This window comes from Puntigrus tetrazona, unplaced genomic scaffold (genome assembly GCF_018831695.1).
Source record: "Puntigrus tetrazona isolate hp1 unplaced genomic scaffold, ASM1883169v1 S000000079, whole genome shotgun sequence".
Classification (NCBI taxonomy): domain Eukaryota; kingdom Metazoa; phylum Chordata; class Actinopteri; order Cypriniformes; family Cyprinidae; genus Puntigrus; species Puntigrus tetrazona.
The window spans coordinates 45860-60000 of NW_025047756.1; the positions used below are offsets into that span (position 1 = coordinate 45860).

Here is a 14141-nt window from a genome sequence, read left to right on the forward strand (position 1 = left end):
CTTTGAAACAGTTTCACTGTGAAGTGTGTGTGTGTGTGTGTGTGTGTGTGTGTGTGTTATGGTGATGTTTGCGGTCTAATGTAATGACATTCAGAAGCCGCTACGTTAAGACTGTGTTAATATCTACTTTAATCATCATGTAGCTAGCCAAGAGGTAATCAGACTTTGTAAAACTGACTTGGTCTACCTGGTCTCATGGCATAAATGTACCGGAGTTCACTTTTTTAGCAAACATGCAAACTTTTTAGGCTCCTCTAATAACATCATCTGTGAGAATGAGGAGTGTATTGATGGGGAAGTAAGGATATATAAACATAGGGCCAGCAAAGAACAGGAGCGGCTCTGACTAAAGCAGAAGACCTTTCTCCCAAATGAAGAAATAAGAGGTGAATTCCACATCAATGGAGGAGACCGCAGCATCACTCAGGTCCGTCTACATGGAGTCGAAGGAGCTCAGCCCTATACTGAGGCTTCAGGACCTCCACGGTGCAAAGGTGGGAACTGTGCATAAATCAGATCAGATCAGACTATAGGTCATATCACACCGCCAATGTGGAAGAAGTTTCCAATATTCAAGAGCTCAGTTCAAAAATTAGCATCAGCACTGAAGAAAGGGTGGCAAAGGTGTAGAAAATGTGTTTTTATTCATTGTAGAGCTGAGGCAGGGCACAGATGCAGAGTCCATTCAAAAAAGTTAAAGACAGTGGACTGAAACTTGTTGTGGCTCGCGTGAAAGACACACTCCGTGAAGTCAGCAGAGATATCACTTGAGCTGATGCCAGATTCTGCCGTCTACTGATACACTGAAAGCAGCTAGCTGAGGACAATCTAAAGCTTTATCAATCTGTGATCGAGTGCTAGACCTCCTACAAATGCTAAAACCTCCGGACAAGCGTTTTTGGCCACAGGACCGGAATGCTTTGATGCTGTATGTGTTGTGGATTCCCCGGATTAAAGAAGACTCGAGCATTAGGTTTTGATAGCAAAAATTCAGACTTTTATTGATCAATATAAGCCGAGTCTGTCTAAGGTCCACACAGAACCACTCTATAGACAGCACTCTCGCTTACCACTCTTCAGGGGTTTTTATATGGTCATCACACTACCACGTCACAGTAATAAATGGTGGCCTCCTGAATTACCCTTGTTAATGAGGATCACAGGTGTAAGACAACAGATGTAAAATGCCAAAAACAGATGGGTTCTAAATAGTGGGGTTCTTAGCTTATGTCTGACTGCAGTTATAATGGTAACTAAATTATATAAGATTTACTTTATATTTTGATTAACAAAAACTTCTTCATATTTCCCCCTTTGAGACGTTTACGTCTCATTTTACTCTTGAGTGACGTTTCATGATTCAGTCTGTTCTGTTTACGCTATCTAGTAACCAAAAATAGTCCCTATGTTACATTACAACAAGTCTAAATCATGCCACTTCTCTCAAGAAGGTGTTAGGGCCAAACCTCTTCCCTCGGTCTCTTTGGCTAGAAGGAAGTAAAAGACCATAACACCTTGATTTTACTTTATAGTCAATGTACAGGGGTTGTATACTTGGTTTTATTATGTCTATGGTTATCCTAATTATGGAACACATCTATGTCAATAGAATAGATCAACCAAAGCATGAGTAAACATAAACAAATATGAATATGTAGGTAAGAAGGGTACCTCCTAAATGCTGATCAGAAACATCATAAAACAAAATCATCATAAAACAAAATATAAAACATGCATAATAGTTTGTTGTCATTCCCTTATTCCTCATCAGAGCTATTGGAAGTTTCTTCGGCTAGATGCAAGTTCACGGTTGTTTTGTAAAGTAGGTCTAGGTAATGCTCATTTTGATTTGAGTATATTTTTCCTCTAGGTCTCAATACTCCCATTTGCTTGACTGTGGACTTGATAATTAAGGATTTTAATAGAGGAAACACACAACAAAGTAGTACCCCTCCCATAGTACTTGCCATTGCGAGTTGTAGTCCTATTTTTGCTAACTGTTCTCCCCATGATCCTAAATTCAAATTAAACCAGTCCCACATTTTCTCATCTTTTCCAGCATTCTTTTTCATTTCTATCTGTAGTTCTTTGAGCTTGGTCATGGCTTTTGTAAATGTCCCTTCTGGTGAGGTGTTGTTAGGTATGTAAGTACAACATTGATTACCAAATAATACACATACTCCCCTTTGTCAGCTAACATCCAGTTAAGAGCTAGTCTATTTTGCCATGTCATTTTACTTGTTGCATCTAACTGTTCCCTAAAAGAGATTAATGCCTCGTTTGTGTAATTAATGAACCTTTGTTGATTGTAATATATATAATTTATCCATTCTGTATTTTTGTTCTGTGTAATCCAGATGAATATGGATTCAAGACCTGATTTAACTTCATTCCTAGCTTTAAATTGCTCGGGTAAACCTCTTGGTTGGCCTACAGCATCTATATATACTCTAGGATCTGGTTTATAACTTCTCTTAGCTCTGGAGTTAGCTGCGTTATTTTTCCCGGAAAGGGATTCAGGATTCCATTCTGTAATATGGATTTCTTGTATCAACCGTACTCTAGTACATTTTCCTGTCCATCCTAGGGGTAATGAAGGTAAAAGTTTCCTATTTCCACAAATCCAGAAAAAGTCTGCTAGTGCTGCAGTTTGATCCTTGTATCTGTCTGCTTGGGAAATGATATAGTTTGATTTTCACATGTTTTAGCTGGATATATATTCCTTCCTCTCCTGATTCCTGATGCCCGGAAGGGTGGAAGTTCCATAGGATCATCAGCCTCTCGATAGATTTTGGCATCAAGGTTCCATGTGACGCTGCACCTCCCTTTGAATTGTCCCACACTTATACTTCCTGTTGGTTTGGCAAAGCACTCATATTCTTTACTATAGTCTATGGTGTACCAGGTTGGAATTTCTATTTGGTCCTTTTGAATTCTCATGTTCTCTGTTAGATCCAGAGTTCTACATTTGGCTCTCAGTCTTGGTATATGTTTGAAAAGAAGTTTGTGGTTGGCATTACTTAGGAGCTTAAACATTCAGCGGGGCAGAAGGGTCGAAGTCTCTCCCCAAATGGCAATAATCTCTTTGAATTTTGCACAATGTTCGTAGTTGTATGGATTTGGAACGGCTATTACTTGGCTTCCCGGTGTTTTGGTACATACTAGGCAGTCTTTCCTATTTAATTCTGCTGTTGTGAAGGTGGCCCATTCATACCACTGATTGCTTTGTGCCCGTTCCCACAAAACATCTAGCTTGGTGTCATCCTCGTACATGTTGTCATTGTCCTCGCTGTTCCTGCGTTGCTTTCCATGTTGTCCTGCTTCAACTGAGTCGCTGCTGGTTTTGGTGGATGGCTGAAAAGTTGATGGTAGGAAAGTGAGGTTGTGTGGCAGAGAGTTGTTCTGTGCTTGACTTGCGGGGGCTGGAGTTGTGATGTTGTCTTTGGCTTGAACTTGTGACAGACATGCGCTGATCAGGCATGTGGTCAACAATATTATCGCCATTGTCTTGCTGAGCTCTCTCTGTTGCATGTTCTTTATTATTCTGTATCGTGGCTGGTCTTCCTTTGGGAACTCTTGTGCAGTGATTCAGATGGTACCAAGTGCTGCTTCCTTCTACTTGAACAGCAGTTGGTGTTGCTGCTGTGACGTTATACGGCCCTTCCCTTCTTGGCTCGTTCCATTTCCTTCTGAATACTCTCAGATAGACCTGATCTCCTGGGGTGATGGGACAGCTGGTTTCCGTCTGCTCCGACAGCTCCTTTCTTTTTTCCTGCGCACAAATAGCTTTATGGATAGCCGTTAGCTCTTTCATGTATGATTTTAACTCCATTTGTAGTTGTTCTAGTGGGGTCCTTTGTATGGACCTCTGTTACATGGTGCAGGCATCATGCGTCCAGTAAGCATTTGGTGAGGTGTTAGATGTGTGTTTTGGTTAGTTTGCATGCGGTAACTCATCAGTGCAAGACTATTTTGTTAATTTTGGATTTGAGAAGACCATTTAATTTTTCAACTTGTCCCTGGGACTGAGGATGGTAAACACAGCCTAGTCTTTTAATTTTCCTTATGATTTTCAATTTTTCTTATGATTTTCCTTATGACTAACATCTGTTGGCCAATCTTCTGTTATAGCATTGATTGCTCTCAGATCATGTACAAGACGCCATTTGACTTTGTTTGCTTTGAGTATCGGATAGATGGGTGTGTTGCAGTAACTGTTTGTTTTTACTAACACTTTTGCTTTAACAAGTCCCTCAATTGTGGTTTTTATGCCTAATTCCGCCTCTTGACTCAATGGGTATTGTCTTTCCGAGGAAGGCGTGCATTTGGTTTTAGCCTCACTTGTACTGGACTGGCTGACCTTACTAACCCTACGTCTGTCTCATGCTGGGACCATAGCTCAGCCGGCACCTGGTTTATTGCCCCTGCAAAAGTTCAGCCGTAGTTCTTTCTGAGTCTGGTGTTGCCATTACTTGCTCGGATTGCTTTTGTCTGATAATCACCTCCTGTGGAATGCCTAATAATGAAGTACCACATAGAATTTTTATGTAGTTTTGGTCAGTGGAATGAAAGATTAACGGATTTATTGTCGGTTCCCATTTACTTTGCGTGGCTTGTTTCATCATCTGTCCTAAATGCTTGGTTTCCCATTTTTTCCCTACATATAAAGGTATATGCGGTACTGAATCCTTCATATCAAACCATTTGTTTATGAATTCGTTTTCGGTTATTTTTAAGGCTGCTCCTTGTTCACCTATTATTATGTATTGTGAGATCATTTCAATTTTTTGTTCTTTTGTTTCTTCCTGCCATTCTTCTTCTAGAATTTTGTTTCTTGTTGGGTCATATTTCATTATGCAATGAAATCCTGTCTTGGGTATTCGTAACTCGGGGGTCTGTGCTTCAATGAATTTACCCCATTCGTCAATGATCTGCTTTACATCCTCGTCTATCTGCCCTATCCAATATACATTTGCTTCAGCTTCGGAAATCATCATTTGAGCTCCCTGCATATCTACATACACTCCATCAGTAGAGCACCAAATTTGCAATCCTAACTTACACAATGCATCTCTTCCTAATAGGTTAATAGGCGTTTGATCTGATATCAGAATAGGCATGGTTACACTTTTGTCTTTTGTTTGTAGGCAAATTGGAGCTGTCATAGGATTAACTGTATTTGTCCCGAGAATCCTACTGTCTTTACAAATTTTCCAGACATGGGGAGGTGTGAGGCATAATTTGATTTTACACATGTATAGACTGCTCCTGTGTCTATCATCATTGGAATTGTTTTGCCTTCTACTTCTATTTGCAATATAGGTTCTTGATTTGCATTGGTTGTTAAAACTGGTAGTAGACTCTCCCCTATAAGATTCTCTGGGCACCCCTAATAATTTGTATTTGGATTTCTCCATGGGCCTGCAACATTTTGATAGCGTGTCTGGTTCCCTGCCCACCTTCTAAACTCGGGGTCTGTTGTCCATGGATTGGGACAATCTCTTCTTATATGTCCTGGCTGTCCACATCTCCAGCACAGTCCTGGAGGAAGATTAACAGCTCTGTTTCCTCCTTTTGGAGGTTGCAGTTGTTTTCTTTTCCACTCAGGGGGTCCTGGCTGGGCATAGACATTAACAATGGGTGTAGGTGTCGGGGTTGTGTTTAGAGGGGTCAATGTGGGCACAGCTGGGTGTGAACCGTTAATGGGAGCCATTAAACTCATTTGGTTGGACTCCTCAGTTTTCACCACTGTTGAGTCTTCTTCTTGTTTTTAGCTGTTAGTTCCTCAAGTTGCAACTGGGTCAGTTTTCGTTGAAGGTCTTTTCTTGCTCTTTGAGCCTCAACTCATTTTTCCTATAGAGTTCAACCGCATGAGTCACATGATCACAAAACTCTTGGTGTGATTTGGAGGTCAAACCGACTACATCCTCCAGCTTGCTTTTTACAGTTAGGGGCATGGCCTCTATTACAGAGTTTCTGAACAACGTAGACATAAGAGGGTCACCTTCTGGATTCCCTTCAGTTTCTTGTCTCCATCTTTTCAATTGTCTCTGTACATAGGTGATGGGATTTTCAGTTTCCCCCAACTGATCTCCCCTCAATGCTTCCGGGTCGACCCTAGTGGGGTACTCAGCTCGTAGTGCCTGCCACATGTCGGGACGGTGTCCACTGCTCCCTCGAGGCCCGCTGCCTGTAAGATTTCTTCCGTCTTTATTCCTCCTATAGTTTTTGCTAGGAGTGCTTTGACATCCCCCACGGCCAAAAGTTTGCCTGCTGTCTCTTCCTCAAACACCCTAATCCATTTTCCAGCTCCCTCGTGCATGTCAGGTAACCGGGTGATCAGACACTCTACATCTTGTGTGGCCCATGGAATATATTGTGCCCTTGTCCCCTTAATTAAAATTGGAAGCTGTTTGTTCTGTGCTCTTAATCGTCCTTTATGGAGTGTCCCCCTGTTCTCATCAGATTCAAACTCTCTTAACCTCATTTCTGTATCTTTGAATTTTTGTGTTATTTCTTCTTCTAGCCCGCATCCCTCATTGAGATCCTCATTTTCCCTTTCTGACTGAGATTTTTGTTCATATGGTATTTTCATTTTGTCTAAGGCTGTCTGTATTTCTCCATAACAGTCTAAATAATCGCTTTCTTGTGGCTTTTTAATTGGTTTTGTTTTGGGTCTTACATCCTGTCCTGTCGGCTTCCCTTGTTCTAAATCAATTTCCCCTTCCATCCCAAGCTCGCCTAACACTTGAACTTTTCCCTTGAGTAATGGAAATTGTCCTTCAGAGTTTCCATACGGAGGTGGATCTACTAACCTCTTTTCTGTTTTCTTTATTTCTTGGTTTGCTTCTTTCAGAATTTTTCTAGAATCTTCGCCTTCTTTTTAAATAATTTTAAAACTTCTTGCTCTTTTTGTCTTTTTTTCTTCTTCTCTCTTTTTCGGTTCAGGAATATGCCTTTAGTTTTGTAATTTTTTACCAATGTTTCCATTTCCTCACACAATGTCACCTCAAATGTTCCCTCTTCAGGCCATTTAGTACTCAAATTTTTGTTCTCTTTTGCCACTTTCTGCAGAGCTTATGTATCAGTTCCTTAAGCAGAGGATGCTTTGCTCCCAATGTTTCTGCAGGAGTTGTCATAACTTCGCTATAAGTCAACCTGTATAACCTGTAAGAATAGTTTTTCCCTTCAATAGCTCTTAAAGTGAGGACTCTTAAGTATTTTTACGATAACCGTCTACTGTACCCGTAAACCAAACAACAATATTCACCACTTTTATCAGCAATATATCGTATGTATCCTCAATAAGTTCGCGACTTACTATACCAGATATGTTTTATCACCGTACTATATAGTCACCAGAATCTATTCAAGCGATATTTAACTTTAGTCAATAACTTTAATTATGCGGTATACATTTATCCATTCATGAACACACACTCCCTTTATTTACAGGGCTCATACATTCATCCCAACTGTGTCCCTTTATTCTATAGGGCTCATTTATTTTAACACTTACCAGCTATGTCCCTTTATGTACTGGGCTCATTCATTTAATCACTTATCATACGTCCCTTTATATATAGGGCTCATTTATATAATCCAAATAAGACAAAACTACGAAAGGTTCATGCATTCATGCTTCAGTCACACCGTACACATTCAGTTGAGCTCACACAAATAGCACCTACTTTACATAGAACAATTTCTGAACACTAAAACACAAAACAAATATTTCATAAATACTCCTCCTCAATCCAGTGAATTTACCTAACAACCATGTACTCTGCCTCACTTGTTACTCTTCTGCTACCCAAGCGAAGACAATCTTTTTCCCAAATTTCTACTTCACACGTGGTCCTTCAGACAGTCATTCAACTAACACTCATTCTAGCCCACACGTAGACCTCAATTCTTTTTCTTCCACTTCCTATCTCAATTTTTCAACATACCCCTTCAACAATCTATCTTTCAAATTAATAATAAACACATAAGACAAACAGAGCTAGCCCAAAATAACAAACCCCTGTGGGAATTTTCCACCTCAATTAATGTCTGGTATTGGCATGATCCAGCTTTAAACAGTTTTAACCTTCTTTTATTTCTCGTTATACCTTACTTTATTGTCACTTTATGTAATTACGGGTCCTTTATCCTTTTGAAGTTTTCTATTGTTTTTTTTGTATTACTTTCTGCGTTTTACTTGAGTTTGAAATGTAATTAATTTGTCCAATACCCACAAAAATTGGGAATTTTAATTGCCAAGGAGGAATTTACACTGAATTCAGGAATTTGACACCTCTCTTGGACTCACCCACAGCAGCGCTTTAATCCACCTGCAGGATTTTACCTTTTATCTACAAACTAACATATATTCTATCTGCATTCACTGTTCTCCTCAAGTCCAAACCAACAGAAAATACAGATTACTGCATGCATTTAGTGTTTTGGAATCAAAACCCAATTTTCTTTCAATTATCAGAATCTTTTCTTCACTTGGTTCGATTATTTTTAGAAGAACATAAGGTGTCTCACTTACCAGTAGTAGCTTCTGGCGAACAACACAACCTAACTATGAAGCAAAAACTGCTTACCTTTGGCCAAGTTGTTGTGTTGTCCGTCCAAAACTTCGCTTCAGTTGTCCACCCTGTTGTCCTTTCCTATCCTGTTCGTGACGCCAATTGTTGTGGATTTCCCGGATTAAAGAAGACTCCGAGCATTAGGTTTTGATAGCAAAAATTCAGACTTTTATTGATCAATACAAGCCGAGTCTGTCTAAGGTCCACACAGAACCACTCTATAGACAGCACTCTCGCTTACCACTCTTCAGGGGTTTTTATATGGTCATCACACTACCACGTCACAGTAATAAATGGTGGCCTCCTGAATTACCCTTGTTAATGAGGATCACAGGTGTAAGACAACAGATGTAAAATGCCAAAAACAGATGGGTTCTAAATAGTGGGGTTCTTAGCTTATGTCTGACTGCAGTTATAATGGTAACTAAATTATATAAGATTTACTTTATATTTTGATTAACAAAAACTTCTTCATATGGAGAAACGAAATACGTGCATTAGCTAAAATGCTTGGAGAAGCAGCCGGAGATGTGGTGGAGAGGTTTCAAGACTGGAAATCACAAGACAGAGCTCCAGCAGAAAGCTGGAAAAAACACTGGCCAGAGATCTGAAACTCAAGCTGAAAAACATGTCTGTTTCCAGAAGTCTTCACCTGTCTGTCAAAGAAAACATCACAACAACTCCATTAATAGCAAATGTTACTACATTTAAACGACTGAATTAAGTAGCCATTAACTATCTGAAGAACTGACAGCATGCTAAGTAGTTTTACTTATTAACTTTCACACAAAGCTTGAATGTGTGTGTGTGTGTGTGTGTGTAGATCACAAACAACATGAGCAAAATAAATGATCTGCACTTTTCATTTTCAATGCAATTATACTATATCCTCTCTATATTTGTTCTGACTTTATCTAATGCTCCTAATACCCGTGTACTCCGTACATACATAGCAACTAGATGTGTAGGTAGTATATAACCACAGAGTAAGTACATGTGTAACTACAGAATGAGGCACTACACTATATTTAGCATCGTACTTACATAAAACAAAAAGCTCTTACCATATAACTTAGTTATGAGAGAGTTTGTAATGATGTAGATGTTTGTTACGGATGAGTCTGTTACACGGCGACTTCTGAAACCAAAAGATGTAACTAATTACAGGCTTATAAGTTCATGTTATTTCACGTAGGTACAATAGTTACTACTAAGTACCTCTGTTATACTGGGATATTAGACAGAAAAATAACAGAAAAACAGAAATCACCACATGAAAAGCTTTAGAGTCATAAATTTAAGATTTATTATAACAAAACCAGGAACTGTTTGTGTGGTTGGTTGGAGTATAATTCCTTACAGATATACTGTTTTGCGTTACAGGACTTGACACAGTCATGCTGGTGTGAGGAGCAGGTGTGTGTGTGTGTGTGTGTGTGTGTGAGTGTGTGAGTATGTGTGTGTGTGTGTGTGTGTGTGTGTGTGTGTGAGTGTGCGTGTGAGTGTGTGTCTGTGTGTGTGTGAGTGTGAGCGTGTGTGAGAGTGTGTGTGTGAGTGTGTGTCAGAGTGTGCGTGTGTGAGAGTGTGAGTGTGTGTGAGTGTGTGTGTGTGTGTGTGTGTGTGTGTGTGAGTGTATGTGAGTGTGTGTGAGTGTCAGAGTGTGTGTGAGTGTGCGTGTGTGTGTGCGTGTGTGTGAGTGTGAGTGTGTGTGTGAGTGTATGTGAGTGTGTGTGAGTGTCAGAGTGTGCGTGTGTGAGAGTGTGCGTGTGCGTGTGAGTGTGCGTGTGCGTGTGAGTGTGTGTGTGTGTGTGTGTGAGTGTGTGTATGGCTCATTGATCAGCGAGTGACGACAGCACTGGGCAAAAGCACAGTTCATTTACAGGTGGTGTGTGTATATGCTTCTGGTACATATACATCTATTGGCATGTATGCATAAAGGGTCATCTCATTCTAGACACACAGTTCCCTTAAAAAGCATTGGTATACAATATTTTTCTTATTTACAATCATTGGAAAGAGGAAAAGAAAAAACAAACAAAAAAAAAAAATCACCATTTCTCGCAGAGAAGATTAGTAAAAAGTGACGAAGTCACCATAAAAGAGTAAGCAACTCCTAGGAGTTAGTCTTTCAAATTTCCACTAAATTTCTAGTTTTTATACAGGCGCAAAGCCTTGATTTACTGAAGAGATACAGTATTACTTTAAGTGCCCTATCTACAACAGTTAAGCGTGGTATTACTAGTGTGTACCGTACAACACAATCAACGTCAACGCAATCTTCTGATTTTAAATCAACTTAAAAGTCTGTTGTAGCTTCTCTCGCATAAAAAGATATGGTAACTAAAAAATGAAATCAAAACGTCCAGAGTCTCATCATTGGTCACGACAGGTAAGATCGCAATACTAGTGTTGAATTATATAGGTATCGGTTTAAGGTAAATAAAAGTTAAAACAGTCAGTGATCAGTAGTGAACTGCTCTTCAAACTCTAGTGAAACTTTAACGGCGAGGCGCTGGCCTTCTCTTAAAGGGATTGGTTGAGATGCAGGGGCTGCAGGAGATCCTCCACATTCAGTCTTCATTTACTCAGCCTCACGGTGTTCAATGTGTTCCTGATTCACTCCAGAACAGCGGCGTTCGTAAGAAACGCTTTACACTAAATCTCAAGTAGGGTTGGGCAAGGGGTGTTAACCAATGAGTATTAAAAAGAGCTTGTCAGTAAAACTGGGATTGGATCCTCAAACGCCACGCTTTCACAATAAAAGACTAAATAAATAAATAAACCATGTTGGCATAGTACAGCATTCTCTTTACTCAAACACTACGTCTGAAACTTAGGCTAATGTTTTATGTGTGTGTGTGTGTGTGTGTGTGTGTGTGTGTGTGTGTGTGTGTGTGTGTGTGTGTGTGTGTGTGTGAGTGTGTGTGTTTTAAGAGCACTCTTCGGGTCAAAAATCTCTGAACGCATGTTTTTCTAAAGGGACATCTATTACCGTCTCGCACAAGAGAGACGCATGTTTAGAAAGTCAGTTAAAATTAATCTATTGATTGGCTTTCAGCCCTTTGGGTTAAACATACAGTACAACTGTCACACAAATTAATCATATTTGGGTTCTAAATCTTAAACATTATGCCCTCTTTTCACAGTCATGTTATTTTATTGCTTCAAAGAAACGTGCTTCAGCAGTATTTTGCTCGATGTGCCCTCTTGATTCCTTTTAAATATGAATATAATTAGAATATTCATAATATTGAAGCACAGAATTTTGTTTTCCAGTCATTTTGACAGCCCTTGATCTTGACCTCTAAAATGTATGGTACAGTTGAAAAATAACTTTAAGAAAGTGAATGTTTTTAAGTTGACTAGTTATGATGGTATTATCTTGAATCAGTCAAACGTTATGGGGAAAATTACAAAAAAAAAACAACAAAAAAATAATTTTTGCTATATCGCCCAGCCCTACGATCAAGACCTGTGGACTAAAGCCAACAAGATCAGGCTGAGTAGATGATGACAGAATGCAGAGACTCCCTCAGAGCGGCGTGTCGTAGTAGTCTGCAGGTCTCTCGCTCTTAGCCGGCTTCTGTTGGTCCTGCTGATGTTGTTTCATGATCTCCTTCACCTCCTCCTCCAACTCCGGAGGGATGATGAACTTTTCGTCTGGGTCGGGTTGAGCTGGAATGGTGAAGTAACCTCCAGGTTTCTTTGAAGGAACTTCTATTGCCACCTCAACTGAGCCGTTTCCCCTCCGTTCCTCAAGGTCTTGCTCTAAGAATCCGCTCCAGCAAGGTTTCCAGCCTTCGGGGTTTCTGGGGTACAGGATGGAGGAGGTGGAGACAGCAGACAGTGGACATCAGCTTGCAATTTCACTCGACTGCTGTTGAAGGATTGTTTGAGATCCTGGTAGATTTTGTAGGACATGGCATCTAGGTCTCCAGTCTTGTGACCTTTCGGAGCCGTCGCAGCTCGAGGACTGACAGCTTCATATTGGTTGAGCTCAGCGAAGCTGTAAGCAGAAGATACTCCACTGTACCGAGTGCATTCTGTCTTCATCTACTCAGCCTCATGTCGTTGAGATTCTTGTGGCATTAGTGCAAGAACTGCTTTAGTATTAGGTGACAGACTGCACTTTCAAGAACTGGATTGAAGTCATCAGGCTGAGTAGATGATGACAGAATGCAGCGACTCCCTCAGAGCGGCGTGTCGTAGTAGTCTGCAGGTCTCTCGCTCTTAGCTGGCTTCTGTTGGTCCTGTTGATGTTGTTTCATGATCTCCTTCACCTCCTCCTCCAGCTCTGGAGGGATGATGAACTGGTCGTCTGGGTCGGGTTGAGCTGGTGCCGTAAAGTAACCTCCAGGTTTCTTTGAAGGAACTTCAGTTGCAACCTCAATCAAGTTGTGACTCTGCTCCTGCAGCGCCACCGAGCCGTTTCCCCTTCGCTTCCCCAAGGTCTTGCTCCAAGAATCCGCTCCCACAAGGTTCTCGGCTTCCTCCGGAAGCTTCTCCGGGGTTTCTGGGGTGCAGGGTGGAGGAGGCGGAGGCAAAGGCAGCAGACAATGGACATCAGCTTCCACTTCCACCCGACTGCCGTTGGAGAAGACTCCAGCGATGGGCTCCTCGTCCTCGCTGTCCAAGCCGTTGTCCGAGAGTGCGCTGGAGAAGGTGGCACTGGACAGCTGCCTCTGGAAGGAGCTTGCGGAGCTGGGAGCAAGGTGGAGTGAGCAGCAGGGGAGGCGTGGGTTGGGGTGGCTCTGCGGATGGAGGTGGAGCTGTGCCTCCTGCAGCAGGAGCGGGGGCTCGTCCGAGGACGCGGTCGATCCCACTTCAGAGCTCATCTCAGACGCGCTGACCTCGGAGCTGATCTCGCTGCAGGAGGACGGGGGAACACCGGCGGAGGAGGCCGGGAACAGCCCGGGCCCGGGGCTCGGAGGTGCATGCGTGTTTCCGGAGCCGGGCTCCGCAGACGCCGCACAACAACAACAGCAACAGTCTTCCGCCACATTGAGCTGCACCACAACAGCGCTGAGGCTATCGGTGCAGCCGTACGACTGCGCCAACGTGCACAGCTTCTTGGCGGCCGCCAGGGCATCGGGCACCTTCCGTACGGCTTCCACTGCCTCGCTAGGGTCCAAGACTTCAAACAGACCTCTGCTGCCCAGGATGAAGAACTCATCTCTGGGGGTCAGTGGGAGGGTGGTGACGTATGGGCGAGGCAAGACTGCCGGGTAAAGGAAGGAGTAGCCCATGATGCGAGTGGAGTCCGTTACACCATTCACTTTGTTGTCCTGTTGGAAACAAGGAAGGTACGAAGTGGGTGAGCTTGATTTCACCAAGTACAAGATTCTTGTGGATCCTGGAACAACATTCCAATCAGATTATCTATTCCAAAGGATCATTTTTTTGAAAATATCATTTTTAGGCTTTTAGGTTAGGTTCTTCTACACTGAATTATCTATAATTTTCCACTGGTTTTAGGAATAGATTTTGGGCAGGATTAGGTTTAGGGGTAGGGATTGGGATAAGTCAATATTTTTCAACAGTAATGTTGATCCAGGATCATGT

The 14141-nt window shown here is 41.7% G+C and overlaps 1 protein-coding gene across 2 annotated transcripts in view; it reads right to left on the reverse strand.

Annotated features, from left to right (window-relative positions):
- Positions 1-11423: 11423 nt before the first annotated feature.
- The window catches only part of LOC122332434 (PH domain leucine-rich repeat-containing protein phosphatase 1-like), a 23397-nt gene continuing 20679 nt past the window's right edge, over positions 11424-14141 (reverse strand). For both annotated transcript variants that reach the window (XM_043229742.1, XM_043229740.1), the window contains exon 17: positions 11424-13864. In XM_043229742.1, coding sequence (XP_043085677.1) covers positions 12770-13864 — 1095 coding nt within the window. In that variant the 3' untranslated portion in view covers positions 11424-12769. The remainder of the gene's footprint in view (positions 13865-14141) is intronic.